This window comes from Artemia franciscana, unplaced genomic scaffold (genome assembly GCF_032884065.1).
Source record: "Artemia franciscana unplaced genomic scaffold, ASM3288406v1 PGA_scaffold_50, whole genome shotgun sequence".
NCBI classification, from domain to species: domain Eukaryota; kingdom Metazoa; phylum Arthropoda; class Branchiopoda; order Anostraca; family Artemiidae; genus Artemia; species Artemia franciscana.
The window spans coordinates 512,866-537,491 of record NW_027062691.1 but is presented as its reverse complement, the minus strand read 5'-3'; the positions used below and the strand labels follow the sequence as shown (position 1 = coordinate 537,491).

At 35.7% G+C, this 24,626-nt stretch overlaps 3 protein-coding genes across 9 annotated transcripts in view; all 3 read left to right on the top strand.

Moving 5' to 3' along the window:
• Positions 1–24,626, top strand: part of LOC136041934 (histone-arginine methyltransferase METTL23-like) — a 240,388-nt gene that overhangs the window by 41,864 nt on the left and 173,898 nt on the right. The gene's annotated exons all lie outside the window — the stretch shown is intronic.
• Positions 1–24,626, top strand: part of LOC136041935 (protein lin-10-like) — a gene marked incomplete at its 3' end in the record, with an annotated part of 204,436 nt that overhangs the window by 12,391 nt on the left and 167,419 nt on the right.
• Positions 6,611–9,359, top strand: LOC136041941 (SUN domain-containing ossification factor-like). Its single transcript, XM_065726754.1, is given in 1 exon segment — positions 6,611–9,359. A coding segment is annotated over 1 exon segment (1,788 nt). The 5' UTR covers positions 6,611–7,571.

Here is a 24,626-nt window from a genome sequence, read left to right as displayed (position 1 = left end):
AGACAGTGAGCATTTTGGAAAATTTTTGAAGGTTGAGATCCTTTCTCACTTTGGAAATGAGCACTACTGCCCTATCACATTGTTTCGTGTTTTTGGAACTAGTGAATTTGAAGTACTGGAAAAGGACCATAATGAAGAAGAAGATTTTTCAACAGCAGAAGAAATGCTAGAGGATCTTACTGACAACAGAACACCATCCATATCTGTTAAAGATACTGTGATAAATATTGTCAAAATAGCAGTTGAGAAAGTTGCTGGAACAAAAGCTGCCAATGAATCAACTGCAGAGGCTCCCTTATCTGGTGAAACTGTAAATCTTGGAATAGAGTTAGCAACCCCTACTTACAATTGTGATTTGCAATCAGATTTTTTTGAATTTTACCTAAAACTATTCAAAAATACCCAAATTTGTAAAAGTTACGGATTTGATTCCTCTGGTGGAGTTTGTTGTGAGAGTAAAAGTGTCACATATACTTTGTACATTGCCACAATGCTTGGACCCAAAACTATGAAATGCTTTTGTGATTATTATTTACAGAGGATGACCAAGTCGCCTGTTTTTATTTGCCCCTCAAATATTTATAGTCTAAGAAAGGAGTTTGTTAATATAAGTATTGATCCTATCCAGTCTGATATTTTGCACCTGATCGATATACCTGACACTAAGCCTTTTAAAAGTCATGAAGAGATTTTCGAGCAAGGATCTGAAAAGAATCCAAAAACTATTGAAAAACTACTTTCAGAAATTAATGATGTAACTATAGACGCTGTGAACTCTTCAGAGAAGCCTCCTTCTGAGTTTCAGTCAATGTCCCAGCCGAAGGTCAATGCTGAGTCGAATATCACAGGTGGTATTGGATCACAACAGAAAGAAACCGTTTTTGTTAGACTGTCGAATAAGTTACGAACCTTAGAAAAAAATATGACATTGAGTGTGGAGTATTTGGAAAAGCTCAGTAAAGTCTATAAAAGAAAAGTTGAAGACTTACAAAAGGCTTTAAATCAAACTACTGGGTTGGTGACAGTTATGGGCGAACAATTGAATTTGCTTGAAGAGAAGTATAAACGAGATTTTGTAGTTGTAAAGAAAAACCAAGAAATGCTTCAAAAGTCGCTTAATACATTATGGTTAGTAATTGAAGTATCCATTCTAGTCCTGATTTTTGTTATTTCAATTTTTTTCTGCAGAGTATGTAAGGATTTGGGACTGAAGCCGGAAACTGAAGGGAAACAACAATCATTGATTGTTAGTTCAAGGCAAAGTGAGGATGCTATAGGTCATCAAAAGTATAGCTCCTTAGCCAATTCGCCTAGTAATGGTCGTCGTGTTTTCTACGTTCCCTTATTCGAGAGCTCTGTAGAGAAAACAGCTGAGTCAAAAACGATATGTATTGACGATCTTGGAAGCTGTGAAAAATCGTTGAGTGGTCGTGTATCTAGTCGTAGTTCACAGAAGAAAAGGAGAAATAGCAAATCATAGAAATACTTGGAAGGGTGCCCCCAGGGAGAGTGGACAGTTGTCCTGCTGGCAAGAAATTAGAGAAAAGATTTTGAAATAGAAAATATTTAATTATAATAAATAATTATTAGACATAAAAAATATATTTTATGCTCATACTCCCGACAAAATTTCTGTACTCACACTCTACAACCACCAGGAGAACTTTTCGGCCACCCTTAAACGCTTATGTGTACTGTTTTTCCCGGATTTTATAATATATTTATTCCCACAGTAAATGTGTTACTTTGTGATATTCTTAATAATTGAAATCTTTATTTATGTCTACACGACAGTAGAGCCAGCTATTGGCGCAAATGAATTAGCTGAAAAAGGGTTGGTAAGAGATATATGTGTTGATTGATTACCTTTTCTTCCCTTTTCCTTTCTGTTGAATATTTTGAATTTTTATAAATAAAAATGGTGCTAGACTTCCTTCATATTTAACTTATATCTCAGGTATGGTAGGGTTTATAATCCACTTATACTGGAGGTATCTCCCTTAATGAGGTAATTTCTATTCATTCATTTGCTTATCTAGGTCTTCATTTTTGGTTTAATTGTAATTTTGATGCATATTGGGTTTGTTTTTTCTTTGTAAGATTTTGTCAGTCATCTTCTAATAAATGATTTTGATTTTTTTATGTTTTGAAAACTAATAATTCAGCCACAAAATTGTTTAATTAGTCCTTAATATGCTTAAAAAAGTAGTGAAGAATAAAAAAGCAAAATCTCAAAAACCTTAAAAAAAACGTAAATTCTTTAATATTTAAAAAAGTGGGACTTGATTTCACTAAGACTTGGCTTGATTTTGGTTCGTGTTTCAAAAGCAAATTAAGATAAATGCTAATTAGTTTTTTTTTCTATTTTTTGGTTCCAAAAAGTAAAGTAAAAATAACGTCATATTCTGGTTATTGTAAGCGCAAGAAGGGGCTACAGTGTTTATCCATTTTACTTGTAAAGCCAATTGATGTTTTGCAGCAGAAAATCGTAGAAAACCGCCCCTCCTTGAGCAGCGATCTATTCTGTTTCATAGAAAGGGCACTAGGAATTTTCGTTTCCATTCAAATGAGTCCTCACCCGATATTCTACGATCACTGGTTTGAAGTGAACGCCCTTGAAGAAAAAGAGATACCCGTGTTACGAGTGCAAAATATAATTTTTCTTGTTTCTCAAGATAGGGGATTATAAACGCCTGACCAGGCTTTTTTGATGATAAAGGTCGCCTGTTTTTATAAAAAGTCGCCTGTTTTTATTTGCCCCTCAAATATTTATAGTCCAAGAAAGGAGTTTGTTAATATAAGTATTGATTCTATCCAATCTGATACTTTGCACCTGATCGATGTACCTGACACTAAGCCTTTTAAAAGCTATGAAGAGATTTTCGAGCAAGGATCTGAAAAGAATCCAAAAACTATTGAAAAACTACTTTCAGAAACTAATGATGCAACTATAGACGCTGTGAACTCTTCAGAGAAGCCTCCTTCTGAGTTTCAGTCAATGTCCCAGTCGAAGGTCAATGCTGAGTCGAATGTCACAGTTGGTATTGGATCACAACAGAAAGAAACGGTTTTTGTTAGACTATCGAATAAGTTACGAACCTTAGAAAAAAATATGACATTGAGTGTGGAGTATTTGGAAAAGCTCAGTAAAGACTATAAAAGAAAAGTTGAAGATTTGCAAAAGGCTTTAAATCAAACTACTGGGTTGGTGACAGCTATGGGCGAACAACTGAATTTGCTTGAAGAAAAGTATAAAGGAGATTTTGCAATTGTAAAGAAAAACCAAGAAATGCTTCAAAAGTCGCTTAATACGTTGTGGTTAGTAATTGAAATATCCATTCTAGTCCTGATTTTTGTTTTTTTAATTTTCTTAGAGGACTTATAAGGCTCGGGCTGAAACTGGAAACTGAAGAGGAACAACAATCATTGATTATTAGTTCAAGGCAAAGTGGGAATGCTATAGATCATCAAAAGTATAGCCCCTTAGCCAATTCGCCTAGTAATGGTCGTCGTGTTTTCTAAGTTCCCTTATTCGAGAGCTCTGTAGAGAAACAGCTGAGTCAAACACGATGTGTATTGACGATCTCGGAAGCTGTGAAAAATCGTTGAGTGGTCGTGTATCTAGTCGTACTTCACAGAAGAAAAGGAGAAATAGAAGTGCTTGAAGGGTGCCACCAGGGAGAGAGGACAGTTGTCATTCTGACAAAAAAAAAATACAGAAAAGCGTTTGAAATAGAAAATATTTCATTATAAAAAATAATTATGAGACATAAAAAATATATTTTATGCTCATACTCCCGACAAAATTTCTGCACTCACACTCTACTACCATCGGGAGAATTTTTCGACCACCCTTAAACACTTGTGTGGTCTGTGTCACCTGAATTTTATAATATATTTATTCCCACAGTAAATGTATTACTTTGTGATATTCTAAGCTTGCTGTTGGTGTGGCGATTCGCGCCTCCCAAGCCCCCCCCCCCCGCGCGTAATTCGTTACGCACCATTGTAGTTGTGTCCGTGTGTCCCACCTGTGAATATAGATAGATATATATATATTTTTAACTACGTAAAACTTGCGAATATACAATATTCTTGGCTGTCCCATTGTCTGTGCATATAAATAGATTTTCAGGTTTACCTACTCTTGAACATGCAACATATAATTGTCCATGGGAAAACAATCCGTACTCAGATGTATACCGCATTTTTCTAATGATTGCCCTTGGGCATTGTTGATGGTAATTGCTAATCGAACATTCCCTGTGTCCCCGTCGTTATTTATATATCTCCCATGTGCTCTTCCGGCGTCCCCGTTGTAGTAGTGTCCCTGTGTCCCGGTCGTCATTTATATTCCCTGTGTCCCGCTTGTCATTTGTGTCCCGGTGTCTCGGTCTGTAATTTCTCTTTGAGTGTCCCGGTCGTCATTTATATTCCTTGTGTCCCGGTATTTCGGTCTGTAACATACGACAATAAATCAATTGTGTTGTAACTTTGTTCACGATCCCATTCTACACATGTAGAAATAGAAACAGTACGATTAGGTGAAGGCATTCCCAAATACGGTACTGAAGAAGTTTGTTTGCAATAGATAAGCACAAATCTTCAATCATTACTAAAGTGCAGTTATAAATTTCTGTTGTAAAGTCCAAGGTCATATCTGACCTTTCTACCGTATTCGGTGGAGTATATTCTCGGCCATTTGCGATTTGTATTTCTCCCATAACTCTGTTGGAGATGAAGGAGAGCAACTTTTGCCGGAAGACACGGGCCGTAATGTCATGTCTTGTCTGTTATTTTAGAAAAAGGTGGAAAACAACCCACATAAGTAATAGAATCTTGCTGAAAATCACACCATCAGATTCAGCGTATCAAAGAACCCTAATGTAGAGGTTTCAAGCTCATATCTGTAAAAATGTGGAATTTCGTATTTTTTTGCCTAAAGAAACATTAAGGATGCTTGTTTTTTTTTTCCCAGGGGTGATAGTATCGACCCAGTGGTCATAGAATATTGGAAGAGGGGTTATTTGAACGGAAATTAAAATTCCTTTTGCCCTTTCTATGTGACCAAAAAATTGGAGGGCAACTAGGCCCCCTCCCACGCTCATTCTTTTCCACAGTCACATTGGTAAAAATTTTGAGATAGCCATTTTGTTCAGCATAGTCGAAAAATCTAATAAATATGTCTTTGAGGATGACTTAATCCCCCACAGTCTCCTGTGGGAGGGTTGCAAGTTATGAACTTTCCCCATTGTTTACATAGATAGTAGTATTGGCCGTTGGGAAGTAGGGGGTATTTTTTCTGGTGGTGGGGGTGGGGGATGCGTCGGATGACCTTTCCATGGAGGAATTTTTCATGGGGAGAGGGATTTTCCATGAAGAGGGCACTGGATTATCCAACATTATTTAAAAACGATCAGAATTAAATAGAAAAACAATTTTTGCAACTGAAAGTAAGGAGCAACATCCAAACTTAAAACGAACACAAATAATTACGTATATTAGGGGGGTTTGCCCCCTCATCAATACCTCGCTCTTTACGCTAAATTTTTTTTAGTACTTCCAAAAGAGCTGTTTATTCTAATTAAACGGCCTTTGTGATTCAGGGGTTTATTCTTACAGAATTGGAACTAAATTCGAACTTTAGCATAAAGAGCGAGGTATTGACGAAGGCCGTACCGCCTCATATATGTAATAATTTCTGCTCGTTTTAAATTTTAATTTTGATCCTCACTTTCAGTTGAGAAGACTTTTTTTTAATCAGCAGAATAATCATAGAAAATCGAGCCTTAAAAAAAAAAAAAAAATAAAAATCAGCAATAGCAAACTGGATTTATTTTTCCAACCTATAATGAACCGTCAAATTATCCTCTCTGGCATTTTTTTCTTTTTTTGTAGCACTTTTTCTCTTATTATTTTGTTTTCGTGGAAATTTATTCTATGACTATTGGTTTAGTCGATGGTTAAATATATTAGGAATCTATTTACCTTTTTTTGTGAACTCTTAGCCTGAGAATCAATTCCCCAACATATCTGATTGAAGAAGCCTGTTTTTGTTGTCTTTCTCTCTTAGCTTCTTTTCTTTTGATTTTGGGATTAGAGTTTAGGTTTGTTCGATTTTTATCACATCATATAGCCTACGCATTTTGTTGTCTTGTTTTTTCTCTTATAATGGCAACCTTTAGGAATATGGCCGAAATATAGGATAATAGGTGGGGGATCTTCTTTTTTGATTAGCTAGGGGTAGGGGATGTGTTACTTATTTGGTAACAAACACTTTGCTTCGGTTTATGTTACCTAAGTAAAGGTAATGTGGCTATCATGCTCATAATTTATTTGTGTTAATGAATTCAAAACGTATATTTAAAAAGTAGAATTTTGGTCCAACTGACATAATTTTTTCTCTTTGCCAGCTTGTATTTAGCAGGAAAATTTGCTGCAAGGCCGTATCCTGGGGGGGGGGTTGAACTTCCCCACCGAAATGTTTGCCCTATCCGTAAAAAAGTAGCAAAAATGCATAAAAACTAATTTTTGGTGCATTTTTTAAAGATTTTGGTTCCCCCCCCCCGCAAAAAAATTCCGTGGAAAAAAAATTGGTGATAGCATTTTTGGATTCAGTTTCTATGGAACAAATTTCTTTTTTGTCCCACAGACACGTTATAGATTTCCCAGTTCTGTAGAAATATCCATATTTTTGTCTTGAAATAGATGAAAAATTTCGGTAGTCGAAGTTAGAATCTTTGCTTTGAAAATTAAAGGAGTCGAAAACCGTAGCTTCGGTAGTGAAAGGAGTTGGAGATGTACAGTTTATTGATTCCGCCACCTAGGTTTGTTGTGGTACTTCTTTTATGCTTAGAAGGTTTTATTGCTGTCACGAGGTGAGCCTGCTTTTCGTTTCTGTAAATAAAAGCAAAAAATTTGGGACAGTCATCTGAAGACCGATGATAAAGGCTTTTGACAGATGTTAAGTTGTAGACATATAAAAACTTGAATTTCTGTCTGACGAGCTTGGGACGCTAAGATAGAAAATCTTTATTATCAGCTATGAAGGGGCTATTGACAAAATGCATAAATATTTAGAAGAGAATGTTTCCAAATCAATATTGTCCCAGACAGTATTGTTTTGTATTATGACAGTAAATTTTCAGTTGAGGATAGGCAACCTAACTGAATATTTTCTCTTCTGCTTATGAAGGCTGAGAAGATAATGACAAAGATGACGGTTTTACGGTTTCTTGTTTTCGTTTCTCTGACTCTTTGCAAGTAATTGGGGCAAATAATTTGGATTTTATTAGCTTGACACCCAATTCAGAAGAACCAGATACCAGAGAAACCATTCATTTATCAGAAAAGATATGCAGTGATGCTGAAGTCTTGATTGAAAGTACTATTGAGGGAACAGGAACTGAAAAAAGCACAATAGCCAAGATGAAGTTAAAGTGAACAGTGAAGACAGTTTAAGTGAAGTAGAGGTTAAGGAATTAAACATTGAAAATGTTGTTAATTTGGCTGCTTGTGACATCCTATTAAAGAATGAGGAAAAAAATTTAGAGGATAATAGCTCATACTCTATGAAGAAAAATGAGTTTGTTTTGGATTCACAACCAAATGAAATCACTGTGAACTCCCCCACTGCCTCTTTGAACTTTAATCCAGAAGGTAATGTTACTCAAGAAAAGGTTACAGAAGAAATTAGCTACCAAAATATGTCTAATGAATCTCAAGCAGAAGGTAGTGCCAAAGATGAAGAGATGCCTTCTTTTAGTGAATGGAGTGAAAAAATGCTGCAAGCAGAAAAGGCTAAAAATGGAACAGCGAAGGCTCGGTCAGCACAGAGAAATGGAATTAAAATGCGTTTAAGTAACTATGCATCTTTAAGTTGTGGGGCCAAGACACTTGCAGCAAATCCAGAAGCTGAAAATTTAAAAGCTATTTTAGATTCGTCATATGATGATTATATGTTGAGTCCCTGTTCGTCAAAGTCTTGGTTTGTGGTTGAGCTTTGCCAAACAATTCAGCCACAAAAAATTGAAATTGCCAATTTTGAACTATTTTCTTCTGGTTTCAAAGACTTTCGTTTGCTCATTAGTGACCGCTATCCGGCAAAAGAGTGGGTTGTACTAGGATCATTCTCTGCACTTGACGAAAGACAAGAGCAAAGTTTTGATTTAGACAGTGAGCATTTTGGAAAATTTTTGAAGGTTGAGGTTCTTTCTCACTTTGGAAATGAGCACTACTGCCCTATCACATTTTTTCGTGTTTTTGGAACTAGTGAATTCGAAGTACTAGAAAAGGACCATAATGAAGACGAAGATTTTTCAACAGCAGAAGAAATGCTAGAGGATCTGTCTGATAACAGAACACCATCCATATCTGTTAAAGATGCTGCGATAAATTTTGTCAAAATAGCAGTTGAGAAAGTTGCTGGAACAAAAGCTGCCAATGAATGAACTGCAGAGGCTCCCTTATCTGGTGAAACTGTAAATCTTGGAATAGAGTTAGCAACCCCTACTTACAATTGTGATTTGCAATCAGATTTTTTTGAATTTTACCTAAAACTATTCAAAAATACCCAAATTTGTAAAAGTTACGGATTTGATTCCTCTGGTGGAGTTTGTTGTGAGAGTAAAAGTGTCACATATACTTTGTACATTGCCACAATGCTTGGACCCAAAACTATGAAATGCTTTTGTAATTATTATTTACAGAGGATGACCAAGTCGCCTGTTTTTATTTGCCCCTCAAATATTAATAGTCTAAGAAAGGAGTTTGTTAATATAAGTATTGATCCTATCCAGTCTGATATTTTGCACCTGATCGATATACCTGACACTAAGCCTTTTAAAAGTCATGAAGAGATTTTCGAGCAAGGATCTGAAAAGAATCCAAAAACTTTTGAAAAACTACTTTCAGAAATTAATGATGTAACTATAGACGCTGTGAACTCTTCAGAGAAGCCTCCTTCTGAGTTTCAGTCAATGTCCCAGCCGAAGGTCAATGCTGAGTCGAATATCACAGGTGGTATTGGATCACAACAGAAAGAAACCGTTTTTGTTAGACTGTCGAATAAGTTACGAACCTTAGAAAAAAATATGACATTGAGTGTGGAGTATTTGGAAAAGCTCAGTAAAGTCTATAAAAGAAAAGTTGAAGACTTACAAAAGGCTTTAAATCAAACTACTGGGTTGGTGACAGTTATGGGCGAACAATTGAATTTGCTTGAAGAGAAGTATAAACGAGATTTTGTAGTTGTAAAGAAAAACCAAGAAATGCTTCAAAAGTCGCTTAATACGTTATGGTTAGTAATTGAAGTATCCATTCTAGTCCTGATTTTTGTTATTTCAATTTTTTTCATTTAGTGAATTGAGTGAAAAAATGCTGCAAGCAGAAAAGGCTAAAAATGGAACAGCGAAGGCTCAGAGAAATGGAATTAAAATGCGTTTAAGTAACTATGCATCTTTAAGTTGTGGGCCCAAGACAAGTGCAGCAAATCCAGAAGCTGAAAATTTAAAAGCTATTTTAGATTCGTCATATGATGATTATATGTTGAGTCCCTGTTCGTCAAAGTCTTGGTTTGTGGTTGAGCTTTGCCAAACAATTCAGCCACAAAAATTGAAATTGCCAATTTTGAACTATTTTCTTCTGGTTTCAAAGACTTTCGTTTGCTCATTAGTGACCGCTATCCGGCAAAAGAGTGGGTTGTACTAGGATCATTCTCTGCACTTGACGAAAGACAAGAGCAAAGTTTTGATTTAGACAGTGAGCATTTTGGAAAATTTTTGAAGGTTGAGGTTCTTTCTCACTTTAGAAATGAGCACTACAGCCCTATCACATTTTTTCGTGTTTTTGGAACTAGTGAATTCGAAGTACTAGAAAAGGACCATAATGAAGACGAAGATTTTTCAACAGCAGAAGAAATGCTAGAGGATCTGTCTGATAACAGAACGCCATCCATATCTGTTAAAGATGCTGTGATAAATTTTGTCAAAATAGCAGTTGAGAAAGTTGCTGGAACAAAAGCTGCCAATGAATCAACTGCAGAGGCTCCCTTATCTGGTGAAACTGTAAATCTTGGAATAGAGTTAGCAACCCCTTCTTACAATTGTGATTTGCAATCAGATTTTTTTGAATTTTACCTAAAATTATTCAAAAATACCCAAATTTGTAAAAGTTACGGATTTGATTCCTCCGGTGGAGTTTGTTGTGAGAGTAAAAGTGTCACATATACTTTGTACATTGCCACAATGCTTGGACCCAAAACTATGAAATGCTTTTGTGATTATTATTTACAGAGGATGACTGAGTCGCCTGTTTTTACTTGCCCCTCAAATATTTCTAGTCCAAGAAAAGAGTTTATTAATATAAGTGTTGATCCTATCCAATCTGATATGTTGCACTTGATCGATATACCTGACACTAAGCCTTTTAAAATTTATGAAGAGATTTTCGAGCAAGGATCTGAAAAGAATCCAAAAACTATTGAACAACTATTTTCAGAAATTAATGATGTAACCATGGACATTGTGAACTCTTCAGAGAAGCCTCCTTCTGAGTTTCAGTCAATGTCCCCGCCGAAGGTTGCTGAGTCGAATGTCACAGTTGGTATTGGATCACAACAGAAAGAAACCGTTTTTGTTAGACTATCGAATAAGCTACGAACCTTAGAAAAAAATATGACATTGAGTGTGGAGTATTTGGAAAAACTCAGTAAAGACTATAAAAGAAAAGTTGAAGATTTGCAAAAGGCTTTAAATCAAACTACTGGGTTGGTGACAGTTATGGGCGAACAACTGAATTTACTTGAAGAGAAGTATAAAGGAGATTTTGGAATTGTAAAGAAAAACCAAGAAATGCTTCAAAAGTCGCTTAATACGTTATGGTTAGTAATCAAAGTATCCATTCTAGTCCTGATTTTTGTTATTTTAATTTTCTTAGAGTACTTATGGGGCTAGGGCTGAAACTGGAAACTGAAGAGGAACAACAATCATTGATTAGTAGTTCAAGGCAAAGTGAGGCTGCTATAGGTCATCAAAAGTATAGCTCCTTAGCCAATTCGCCTAGTAATGGTCGTCGTGTTTTCTACGTTCCCTTATTCGAGAGCTCTGTAGAGAAAACAGCTGAGTCAAAAACGATATGTATTGACGATCTTGGAAGCTGTGAAAAATCGTTGAGTGGTCGTGTATCTAGTCGTAGTTCACAGAAGAAAAGGAGAAATAGCAAATCATAGAAATACTTGGAAGGGTGCCCCCAGGGAGAGTGGACAGTTGTCCTGCTGGAAAAAATTTTGAAATAGAAAATATCTAATTATAATAAATAATTATTAGACAGAAAAAAGATATTTTATGCTCATACCCCCAACAAAATTTCTGCACTCACACTCTACAACCATCAGGAGAATTTTTCGGCCACCCTTAAGCGCTTGTGTGTACTGTGTCACCCGGATTTTATAATATATTTATTCCCAAAGCAAATGTATTACTTTGTGTTATTCTTAATAATTGAAATCTTTATTTATGTCTACACGAAAGTAGAGCCAGCTATTGGCGCAAATGAATTAGCTGAAAAAGGGTTGGTAAGAGATATATATGTTGATTGATTACCTTTTCTTCCATTTTCCTCTCCGTTGAATATTTTGAATTTTTATTAATAAAAATGATGCCTTGGAGAGACTTTCTTCATATTTAACTTATATCTCAAGTATGGTAGGGTTTATAATCCACATAGACTGGAGGTATCTCGTTTAATGAGGTAACTTGTATTTATTCATTTGCTTATCCATATCTTCATTTATGGTTTCACTATAATTTTGAGGCATATTTGGTTTGTTTTTTCTTTGTAAGATTTTGTCAGTCATCATGTAATAAATGCTAATTAGTTTTTTGCAATTTTTTGATTCCAAAAAGTAAAGTAAAAATAACGTCGTATTCTGGTTATTGTAAGCGCAAGAAGGGGCTACAGTGTTTGTCCCTTTTACTTGTTAAGCCATAATTGATGTTTTGCAGCAGAAAATAGTTGAAAACGGTTACCCGTGCTACAAGTGCAAAATATAATTTTTCTTCTTTCTCAAGATAGGGGATTATAAACCCCTGGCCAGAGTTTTTTCTAGCAATTTTGGTTTCATTGCTGTTACTGCTGTACCTTTTATGTCATTTTGGGTTTATTTTTTACGAATCAGGGACTTCAAATACTTGGGAAATGTCACTAGGCATTTTCTTTGAAAAGACCATGTTTTTCAATTTCGGCTACAGTGAACCGCGATTCGCTCTTGACTGGGTTGCAGCTAATGCTGCAACCATGATTGCGGATACAAGTGGCTGCATTTGGTGTTATCTCTTATTTGAGGATGAAGGTAATAACAAATGATTAATAACCATTAATGGTGATATTTCTGGAACTCCTCTTGTTTTGAAAATTTATGATTATAACCGCCAATTACTGAATTAGCAGTGACGCTAATTGCATCGTTTCCCAGGGTAGTATATCATATTTTGTTGTTTGTTACCCCAAAACGAACAAGCAAATCGGGAACTGCTCAATAAGACTGTGATATCAATTAACTATTATAGTAGATTGATAATTGTTAAAAACTCTAGATTGATATTTTAATAATTATTAAAATTATTAAAAGAAAGATCATGGATGCGTGTTTGTTTGTTTTTTTTTCCAGGAGTGATAGTATCGACCCAGTGGTCAGAATATAGAATATTGGAAGAGGGGTTATTTGAACGGAAATTAAAGTTCCTAGTGCCCTTTGTAAGTGACAAAAAAATTGGACGGCAACTAGGACCCTCCCACGCCCATTTTTTCCCGAAGTCATCCGATCAAAATTTTGAGATAACTATTTTGTTCAGCAAAGTCGAAAAATCTAATAACTATGTGTTTGAGGATGACTTAATCCCCCACAGTCACCGGGGGGAGGGCCACAAGTTATGGACTGTGCCCATTGTTTACATATATTGTAGTATTGGCCGTTAGGAAGTGTACATATGTTTTCAAGGGGTATTTTTTTCTGGTGGTGGGGGTGGAGGAGAGGATTGCGTCGGATGACATTTCCATGGAGGAATTTTTCGTGGGGAGCGGGATTTTCCATGAAGGGGGCACCGGATTTTTCAGTTTAACTTAAAAAACGATCTGAAGTTAAATAGAAAAACTATTTTTTCAACTGAAAGTAAGGAGCAACATTAAAACTTAAAACGAACAAAAATGATTACGTATATTAGGGGGTTCGCCCCCTCATCAATACCTCGCTCTTTACGCTAAAGTTTTTTTTTTAGAACTTTCAAAAGAGCTGTTTATTCTAATTAAATGATCTTTGTGATTCAAGGGTTATTCTTACAGAATTGGAACTAAATTCGAACTTAAGCGTAAAGAGCGAGATATTGACGAATGGCGAACCGCCTCATATGTGTAATAATTTCTGCTTGTTTTAAGTTTTAATGTTAATCCTCACTTTCGGTTGAAAAGACTTGTTCTTTTTATTTAATCAGCAAAAGAATCATAGATAAAAAAAACAGCAATAGCAAACTTAATTTTTTTTCCTTCCTATAATGAACCGTCAAATTATCCTCTCTGGCATTTTTTTCTTTTTTTTAGCACTTTTTCTCTTATTATTTTGTTTTCGTGGAGATTTATTCTATGACTCTATTGGTTTAGTCGATGGCAGAGGCGCCATTTGGGCTAAATCTTGGGGTGGGCATGAACTCCATCTTGGACCCCCCACCCCGACTCACTTCGTGTCGTGTAAGAAGAAATGGGGGTTTTGGCAGCACATCGATCGAATATTCCAAGTAAAAACAAATTTTCGGCACTTGTGTGTTGCTTGGAAATGTACTGTAACCGAATGTGGAACTCAGCCAAACTGACCTCTAAGATTAATTATAACATCGAAGGTCACAATCAATGAGGTTAAGTGATTAAACTGAAAGTGGAAAATTCAACCAGACTACAGGCTGGCCTTCCTCAGCGAAAAACTTTCTTATTTAAGTAAACAATACGTCGGTGAAAGTAATCTTCATTAACATGCTGAGGCTTGTAGCAAAAATCTCGGTTTTTCTTCAGCAGAAATCTTTCAGATCAAGTATATTTACAAAAGGAAAAACATAACAAGAGAAAAAAATATTGCAACACTCAAAGTAACAAGGGGAACTGCTGAGGTTTCATCTTTGCAAAATCGTCAACAAGCTGGTCTAGTCCAACTTTTTACTAAATCCTTCTCTGCAAACATCAAAAGGAGGTGACTGAGACGATCGTCTCCTGTTGTAGACCGCAGGTAGTTTTTCACTACTTCTAGGCTAGAAAACAAACGCTAATTCCTCGCTGTTGTCACAGGAAGTGTGGCAGCAATACGAAGTACTTTAATTATTTCTGAGTAAGCCACTGGTAATGCCTGAAGATGGTCGATAATGTCTAGGAAGTTTTCTGGCTTTTTCTCCTCATGGAGCAAGAAACGCTTGGCAATACTAGCTTGAGATTCGAGAAGAATGTCGGCGATATCGTTCAAAGACAAATTTTTAATTGTAAGAAGACCGTTGAAAGAGAAATTTCTAATTGTAAAATGACTGAAGAACCTACAATGGCAACACCCGAGGAAGCTGCTCAAAACGAATGTATTCACGCCGAAGTAGCTGAGTTGGTAAAGCGTTATGTTTCAGGTTCTAGGTCCGAGAGGCTCCAGGTTTGAACCTTGGCTTTAGCATTAATACAAAAGAAGAAAAAAACTAAAAAAGGTAAAAACTACAAAAAAACTAAAAAGAATATATATATATATATGTTTATATATATCATCTTTTCCACAAAAATAATAATTTAGTGCTTCTGCTTAAAAACAGCAATCGAATTGATGCCTCCTGATACGCAACTATCAACAAAGTGGCAATCGTTGTGGTCGGTGATCAGTTCTTACCTCGAGATAATATTCTTTATAGGCGACTACAACTAATATGGCGCGTAACGACTTACGCGCGCGGGGGGCTTGGGGGGCGCGAAGCGCCCCCACCAAGGGTTTGCCTAACTTATATTTACCTAACTAAAAAGCTAATAGGCTTAATGATGTAAAGTCTTCTACTTCTCTCTGTGCTCTCGTCTTTAAAGTCTTATGGTAGCGTTGGCCTACAATCCGGGGTTCGACCGGTAGAGGATGTCAAGCGTCTCTAACTTTCATAAGGTTTATATGTCGAGCATAAAAAGGTTAATTTACTCATATGATACAGTTAATGTACAGGAAACGAGGACAGAAACAGAATAAGAAGTGACTCAAGTAATCTAGAACAGTGGCTTATATTCACTAAATCAAGGAAATAAGCATCGAAACATTTTACAGGAACTGGCCTATTTTAATCTGTCAACTTGGAGGAATTACTGCAAATATTCAGAATTTATAATATTGATATAATCATCCATCTAGGAAATGGGCATTTGACAGAACTTGAAACTTTTATTATGTATCTAAACTACTTTCAAAGTTTACAATGATTAATAGCAAATAGCGTAATTACCCCAAGGGTCGTCAGGTAATTACGCTCTTTGGTTAATAGGCGTGCAGTAATTTCAAATCAATTGGACGGAATGGATTATGTTGGACATAAAGGATTATTATGGTCGGCAAAGGGCCCTTTGTGGTGGAAGCTTGGGCCCCCTGGAAAATCTGGGGTGGGCATTTGCCCACCCCTGACCCACCCAAATGGTGCCTCTGGTCGATGGTCAAATATATTAGGAATCTATTTGCTTTTTATGTGAACTCTTAGCCTGAGAATCAATTCCCCAGCGTATCTGTTTGAGGAAGCATTGCAAGACGCTCTGTTTTTGTTGTCTGTGTCTCTTAGCTTTTTTCTTTTCTTTTAGTTTTGGGATTTTAGTTTAGGTTTGATCGATTTTTATCAGATCATATAGCCTACATATTTTGTTGTCTTGTTTTGTCTTGTTTTTTCTCTTATAATGGCAGCCTCCAGGAATATGGCCGAAATACAGGATAATAGGTAAGGGATCTTCTTGTTTGATAAGGTAGGGGGTAGGGTATGTGTTACTTATTTGGTAACAAAAACCCTAGTTCGTTTTATGTTACCTAAGTAAAGGTAATGTGGCTATCGTGCTCATAATTTACTTGTGTTACTGAATTTTGAAGTAATAAATAAAATTTTAAAAGTAGTATTTTGGTCGGTCTGACTGAAATTTTTCTCTTTTGCAGCTTCTATTCAGCAGGAAAATTTGCTGCAAGGCCGTATCCTGGGGTTGAGTCTCTCTCCAAACGTTTGCTGTTCCCAAATGTATCAAAAATGCATATAAAGTACTTTTTGATGCATTTTTAAAGTGTTTTGTCCCCCCCCCCGCAAGAAAAATAACTCCATGGAAAAAATTTTAGTGATTGCATTTTTGAAATGTCCATATTTTTGTCTTGAAATAGATGAAAAATTTCGGGAGTCAAAGTTAGAATCTTTGCTTTGAAAATTAAAGGAGTCAAGAATCGTACCTTCGGTAGTAAAAGGAGTTGGAGAAATACAGTTTATTTACTCCGCCACCCAGGTTTCTTGTGGTACTTCTTTTATGCTTATAAGGTTTTATTGTTGTCACGGGGTGAGCCTGCTTTTCGTTTCTTTAAATAAAAGGAGAACATTTGGGACAGTCATCTGAAGACCAATGATAAAGGCTTTTGACAGATGTTCAGTTGTAGACATAAAAACTTGAATTTCTGTCTGACGAGCTATGGACGCTAAGATAGAAAATCTTTATTATCAGCTATGAAGGGGCTATTGAGAGAAAGCATAAATATTTGGAACAGAACGTTTCCAAATCAATACTGACCCAGACAGTATTGTTTTGAAAATTTTCTGTTTTCGAACAAAAAACGTACGACCGTTCAGCAACAGCACATAGAAGAAAGAAAAAAAAGTGGGGGATCCAAGTATCAGTAGCTGTTACATTGAAGACGGTGTGCATGTTTTCTGTTAGAAATCATTAAAATGATGATGAAAATAGCGCAAACAGAAGTGCACACCAGACATGACCCTTTCGTTGTGTCATAAGATTTTCTGTGGTAGAAGCAGACAACCCCAAAAGTGCGTTTATCAAGTGCAATTTGATTGGAGGGTGATTTGCGCTTTCTCCCTCTGTGCGAGATTTGAGACTTGGCAAGTCTTGTATAAAGGCTACTAACGTGATGTTAAATACTTGAGTAAAATTAGGCGCGAAAAATGACTTAACCTAATTTATTTTCAGCGTTTTGAGAATAAAAGAAAAAATTGAAGAAGAAGTTGCATTTTCTGTGTAAATAACATGTTTCCAAAAGCTGATAGAAATATATTAATGTATAAACGTTGGAGTCTATAAGTATAAGCGGTTGATTTTTGTGTTGTTTTGTTCGTATTTTATCGTTTGTCCCCCCATCATTTAATCGATTTGTTCTACAATTGCCGAGTAACTTGAAATAACTATCGTGATATGTCACTTTCCGTGTTCAAGAATATACTTTATGGCATAGATGAGGTCGTAATGTATAATTGGGTGTAATGCCATGTCTACATCCAACGTTTTCTGGGAAACTGGTAATATGGATAGTATAGATCGCTACTACCGTTCCCGTTTCCCGTTTCTGGGTGCAGTACAAAAAGACGCCAATAAATGGGCAAGTATGCCAAAAAATTGAATGTGAAGATGGGTTGTTCTGTTTCCTGGGAGCTTTAACAAGTAATAAGTTTGAATTAAAAGCCATGTGACTTACCTAGAAAGGCGAGGAAGCTTCTAAAAACTCTTAGAAACAGTCGAATGCTTTCTCATTAGTTGAAAATTAGAAGGACATACTTGGTGATCGGAAAGTGGACGGAAAACTGGGGAACGGGAAACTAGGAGATAGGCAGCAGTCTACTTTAGCATTGTTATTTGTCTCCCAATTTTTCGGAAAACGTAGAATGTAGACACACTTTACGGAAAAATATATTCTCCACGAAAGAAGCGTCTCACAGCATATTCCCACCACCCTTAGTTTTATTAAGTAGCTGTTATTATTCAGTTGTTTTTACTATTTGTTTTTTTGGGGTGGCTCTTAATACTGATGTGATATAAATTAAATGAAAAAAAAAAATAAGTTTTTTCAACTGAAAGTAGGCTGAGAAGCAACATTGAAACTTAAAACTAGCAGAAATTATCAAATGGATTAATCCCCTTCTTAACGCCTTGCTCTTTATGCTTTTAAAGTCTACGCTGTAGACTTGACGCTTTTAAGTTTTTTAGTACTTTTAAAAAGCTCCCTGTTGTTCTAATTAAACGGCCCTTGTGTTTCAGGACTTGTTCTTAAAGAATTGGGACAAAATTCAAACTTTAGCGTAAAGAGTGAGGTGGTGAGGAGGGAGCAATCCCCTTCATACGCGTAATAATTTCTGTTCGTTATAAGTTTTAATGTTGCTCCTTACTTTCAGTTGAAAAAAATATTTTTCTAATTTAATTTCTAACCGTTTTTAAGTAATGCCAGGAACTCTGGCCCCACCTTCACGGAGAAATCCTCCTCCCCACAGAAATATCCTCTAGACAATTCAATCCCGGGTAAAATTTACCCTGGACAATTACTCTTAAGAACTCCACACGTAAAATTGAGACGGAAAAGAGGAAGATATTTAAAAAGAATTTTGTATAGAAATTCTGGCAAATTCTCCCAGTGAATTTCTCCTGACAAGTTCACTCCCTGAAGACTTCTATCCCCATAAGAAATTCCCCCGTAGAAAAACCCCCAGCAAGAAATTCACCCCCTCCACCCGAAAATGTATGCATACTTCACAATAACAAATGCTATGTGTAAAAAATAGGCAAATTTTATGACTTAGACCTTTCCCCTGGGGCAGTGGAGGGTCAGGTTATATCAAAAGGTGTAGCTATTGGGCCTTTCAACTATGATGAGGAAAATTGCTATCTCAAAATTATGATCGGATGATTTTGGGAAAAAAGGGGCGGGGGAGGGGGCCGGATTGCCCTTCAGTATTTTTGGTCACTTAAAAAAAGGCACTAGAACTTACAATTTTTGTTCGAATGAGCCCTCTCACGATGTTGCTGAACCACTGGGTCGATACAATCACCAATGAAAAAAAAACGAAAAAAAAAACAACAAATAAACACGCATCCGTGATCTTTCTTCTGGCAAAAATACAAGATTCCTCATTTTTGCAGATAGGAGCTTGAAGCCACTACAGTAGGGTTTCTTAACACGTTGAATCTGATGGGTTTTTATTCATTAAGATTCTAAAACTTTTATTATCCCCCTTTTTTTGAAAATCAGGCAAATTTTCTTAGGTTCGTAGCCTATAATCGGTAATACTAAACTTAATGAAACTTGTATATTTAAAATCAGCATAATAAGCCGATTCTTATGAATATTATCTTTATTATTAATGTATAATTAACTTATATAACTTATAACTAGTTACTCTGTAACTAATATAACTAATATAACTAATATTAAAACTAACTAAACTAACTAATAATAATAATAAACTATAATAATAATAATAATAGTAATAATAAGCTAACTAAACTAACGAATAATTATATAACTAATATTATAAATTATATAACTTATATAACTTATTGTTATAATTAACTTATTAATATTAATATTATTAATATTATAATAATATAATGATTCTTATTAAGGATCTATTTGCATCAAATTCCATTTTTTAGAGTTTTGATTACTATTGAGCTGGGTCGCTCACTTGCAGTTCGTTACCACGACCTGTTTGATATATATATATATATATATATATATATATATATATATATATATATATATATATATATATATATATATATATATATATTTGACGGCTTGAGATAGGTTGCTTTTCTTTCCTTAATTAAACAAAAAAGACAAGTTTTTTAACTGAAAGTAAGGAGCAACATTAAAACTTAAAACGTACAGAAATTACTCGTGTATGAAAGGGGCTGTTCCCTCCCCAAGCCCCTTTCATACACGAGCAATTTCTGTTCATTTTAAGTTTTAATGTTGCTCCTTACTTTCAGTTGAAAAAACTCGTTTTTTGTTTAATTTCTGAACGTTTTCGAATTAACACTTGTTTGATTTTGTTTCTCCATGAAAAATTTAATAAAAATAAAAATTAAATTAAAATTAAATTAAAAATTAAATACATGAAAAATTAAAACGAACTTTGCGTATTATTTTTTTTTGTTATATGACTTTCTCTTAATTTTGATCGGACAACTTTGAGAAAAAGGGGTGGGGGAGGAGGCCTATTTGCCCTCCAATGTTTCGGTTCCTTAAAAAGGCAACTAGAACTTTAATTTTAACGAATGTTTTTATTAGTAAAAAACATACGTAAATTACGATTTAACTTAGGTAACAAACTTCTATATTCGAATATTTTTATTATGTATATTTGGGGGTTTTCCCCCTCGTTAATACCCCGCTCTTTACTCTACTCTAAAGCTTTAATTTTGTCCCAATTCTTTAAGAATGACCCCTGAATCACAAAGGCCATAGAATAAATAGTTGAAATTACTAAAAATACTTTAGCGTAATGAGCGAGGTATTTAGGAGGAGATGGATCCCTCATATAAGTAATAATCTCTTTTCGTTTTAAGTTTTAATGCTGCTCCTTACTTTCAGTTGGAAAAAAACTTTTTCATAATTATTTTTTCATTATTTTTTTTTAAATAATGCTAGAAAATCCTACGCCCCCTTCATGGAATTTCTCTTCCCCCATGAAAAATTCCTCCAAGGGATGATCCTCCCATGAGCCCCCTCACCCTCCCGTCACCCCAACCAAAAAATCCTCCTGAAAACATCTGCACACTTCCCAATAACCATTACTGTATGTGAACACTGGTCAAAGTTTGTAGCTTGCAGCCCCTCCCCCATTGACTATGGGGGAGTAAATCAACCCCAAAGACTATAGTTATTACTTTTTTCGACTATGCCGAACAAAATGGCTATCTCAAAATTTTGATCCTTTGACTTTGGAAAAAAATGAGCGTGGCAGGGGGCCTAGGTGCCCTCCAATTTTTTCGGTCACTTAAAAAGGGCACTAGAACTTTTAATTTTCGTTATAATGAGCCCTCTCGTGACATTCTAGGACCAGTTGGTCGAAACGATCATTGTTTTTTTTAGAAAATGCTAGAAAATCCTGTGCCCTCTTCTTAGAAATTCTCTTCCCCCTTGACAAATTCCTCCATGGAAGGTTCCTCCCCCACATTACCCCCTCCCCTCAACCCCCCCCCCCCTCACCAATCAAACCCCCCCCCCCCCCGAAAACGTCTATACACTTCCCAATATGTAAACACTGGTCAAAGTTTGTAATTTGCAGCCCCTCTCACGGGTACTATGGAGAAGTAAGTCGTCCCCAAAGACATAGTCATTAGGTTTTTCGACTATGTTGAATAAAATGGCTATCTCAGAATTTTAACCCGATGGCTTTGGTAAAAAATGAGCGTGGGAGGGGGCCTAAGAAACCTCCAATTTTTTGTCACTTAAAAAGGGCACTAGAACTTTTAATTTCCGTTAGAATGAGGGCTCTCGCGACATTCTAGGACCACTGGTTCAATACGATCACCCCTGGAAGAAATGGTTCTCTGATACGCTGAATGCGAAGGTGTGATTTTTGTTAAGATTTTATGACTTTTAGTGGGTGTTTCCCCTCATTTTCCAAAATAAGGCAAATTTTCTCGCGCTCTTGACTTTTGATGAGTAAGACTAAATTTGATGAAATATATTTAAAATCAGCATAAAAATCCGATTCTTTTGATGTATCTAGTAGTATCAAAATTTTGTTTGTTAGAGTTTTGTTTACTATTGAGGTGGGTCGCTCCTTACTACAGTTCGTTACCACGAACTGTTTGATTTTCTAGGTTTCTCGTGGTGGAAAGTCTAATATATGACGTGTAACGAAAGCAAGTTATGAAATGCAAAACCTGCTTCATAGTCCTGGCAGTGTGAGGAATAGATGGATAATGCAAATGGCGAGAAATAAGCTAACAAGAAATAATAAAAATAAGCTACGATAAGAATAAATAAGCTAATCGACAAATGTTTCAGCATTGGGACAAATTCAGTGTTAGAGATTAAGGTCATTCAATACCTTAAAAATAATTTTGTGATTATCAGTTTCGGCTGGCTGTCTCAAAGACAAAGCACCCAATAGACAATTTTCCCAATACCACTGGGAACTCCCAAAGCAATTTCGTTAAAACTTTATAGTGCACCTTAAATGTGTCAACTGTTCTAGAAGCTTACGAGAGGCTAGTTTAGAATAAAAGTGAAATATTCTTTTACAAATTGTAAAAGCAAACCGCAGTCAATTCAATGTATATACATTATAAATAATACGTAACCTTGTATCAGCACAAAGCTGATACCACAACAGGGAACTTCCGAAGCTATCAAATTGCTCATGTAATACATCCTTTTAGCTGATTTTCAATGTTTTCCGAGCAGGTATGCTAGAATATTTTTAGAGACTTTAAGCTCTTTCCTGAACTTTAAATAGAAAATTCCGCTCCTTTCAATCGAAAAAAAATTTACTCATTAAAATGACTTAAGTTTCGTTAAATCTGAATATCTATCTCCAGCAAAATATGGGAAAGTTTAAATGTTTTTTTTAGATTTCTGAAAAAGTAGGTGTCGGCTTTTAGTTTTCTGTCGTTTATTTGTATATTTTATCCAACCTCTACAGGCTGTGGCAAGACCACCCAATTAATTTCAAATAGTTTGGCATCACAAACTAATAAAGCTCAAAATGGGCGAGATATGGCAGTTCTTTACAGTGCTGTAACCTCTTAAATAAACTTTTATTTTTAAACTTAGCTCTATCGTTTATAAAAAAAAATAACCTTTAAAATGTTCCATAATGTGTAAAATAAATATTCAAGAATTTTTGCATGTGCAGGAAACGTGATGGCTTGTGTTGTACTCAAGCTTTGTACAGCAAATTCAAAGTAAGGAGCAACTCGAAGTAAGGAGTAACATTAAAATATAAAACAAACAGAAATTATTACGTATATGAGGGAGGTCGCCTCCTCCTCAACGCCTCACTCTTCCCGCTAAAGTGTTTTGGTACCTTTGAAAAAGATTCTTATTGTTCTAATTAAACGACCCTTCTGTTTCTGAAGTCGTTACGAAAGACCTGGGACAACATTAAAACTTTAGCGTAAATATTGAGGTGTTGAGGAGGGGCAACCCTTCTCGTATACGTAATAATTTCTGTTCGTTCTAGGTTTTAATCTTGCTCCTTAATTTGAGTTGAAAAAACTTTTTTTTTAAATTTAACTTCTGGTCGTTTTTAAATAATGCCGGAAAATCCGGCTCCATCTCCAAGAAAAATCCACCTCCCCTCCCCCCTCAGAAAGATCTTCTAGAAAATTAAATCCCGGCCCCTAGCAATTACGCTCAACATATCCACACGTAAAACTGATTAGACGAAGAGAAAGTGAGACTAATAAAAAGAATTCTGAATAACAATTCTGGCAAAATCCCCCAGTGTAAAATTCCACCTTAAAAGCTCACCTCCTTAGAAACTACCCCATGCAAAATTCTCCCCGTGGAAAGTCCCCCCAGCAGAAATCCCCCCACCCGAAAAATGTGTGCACACTTCCCAATAACAAATATTATTCGTACTTAATGAATAAATTGTTTATCTTAAAGACTTTTCATCTATGCTGAACAAAATGGCTGTCTGAAAATTTTGATCAGATGACTTTGGGGGATTTGGAGGGGGACTAGTTGCCGTCCAATCTTTTTGGCTGGTTAAAAAGGGCACTAGAACCTTTATTCGAATGAGCCCTATACCTATGTTCGAGGACATTTTGTTCGATAAGATCACCACTGGAAAGAAAACAATAACAGCAAATAAACACACACCCGTGATCTATCTTCTGGCAAAAAATATAAATTTCAGATTTTGCAGATAGGAGCTTGAAACCTTATATTAGTGTTTTTATTTTGTACGCCGAATCTGATATTGTGATTTTCATTAAGATTCTTTGGTTTTTATGAAGTGTTTTTCCCCATTTTCAAAAATCAGACAAATTTTCTCAGGGTCGTAACCTTTGATTTATGAGACTAGACTTAATGAGCCTTCTATATTTGGAATCAATAATAAGCCGAGACTTTGATGTATCTATTGATATCAAAATTCCGTTTTTTCGATTTTTAGTTACCATTGAGCCGCTTCGCTCCTTGCTCACAATTTGTAACCGCGAAGGCGCGAACTGTTTGAAAAGCTGAGTAACTATATTGTGGTGTTAAGCGTAGAAAATTTGTCTGATTTATTTCCTTTTCTTGTTTTTATGTTTCAAAAACGGCGAGGAGTTATTCTTCGCCATTTCATAGTTGAGGATTATGTCTCATATAGAGAAAGTGCAAAGAGAGTAAAGAGTGATTAATGTTTATGTATACACATTGTCTGAAGCTAAGTTTCACAGTATAAAGATTAGCCCAGATATTCCATTTCTGGATCATGAACAAACCCTTACTCTGATTGTTTCTTCTTTGTCCGGACTGCCGTTGCTAATATTTTTCACTATATTATTGTTAATATGAGTCAGTCAACTGCATTACGATGACGTCATCTGCGATTCCCCTGGTGATCCCTGTCGGTTTCTTTCTCAGATATCGATTCTCGCTTCTCCGGCGT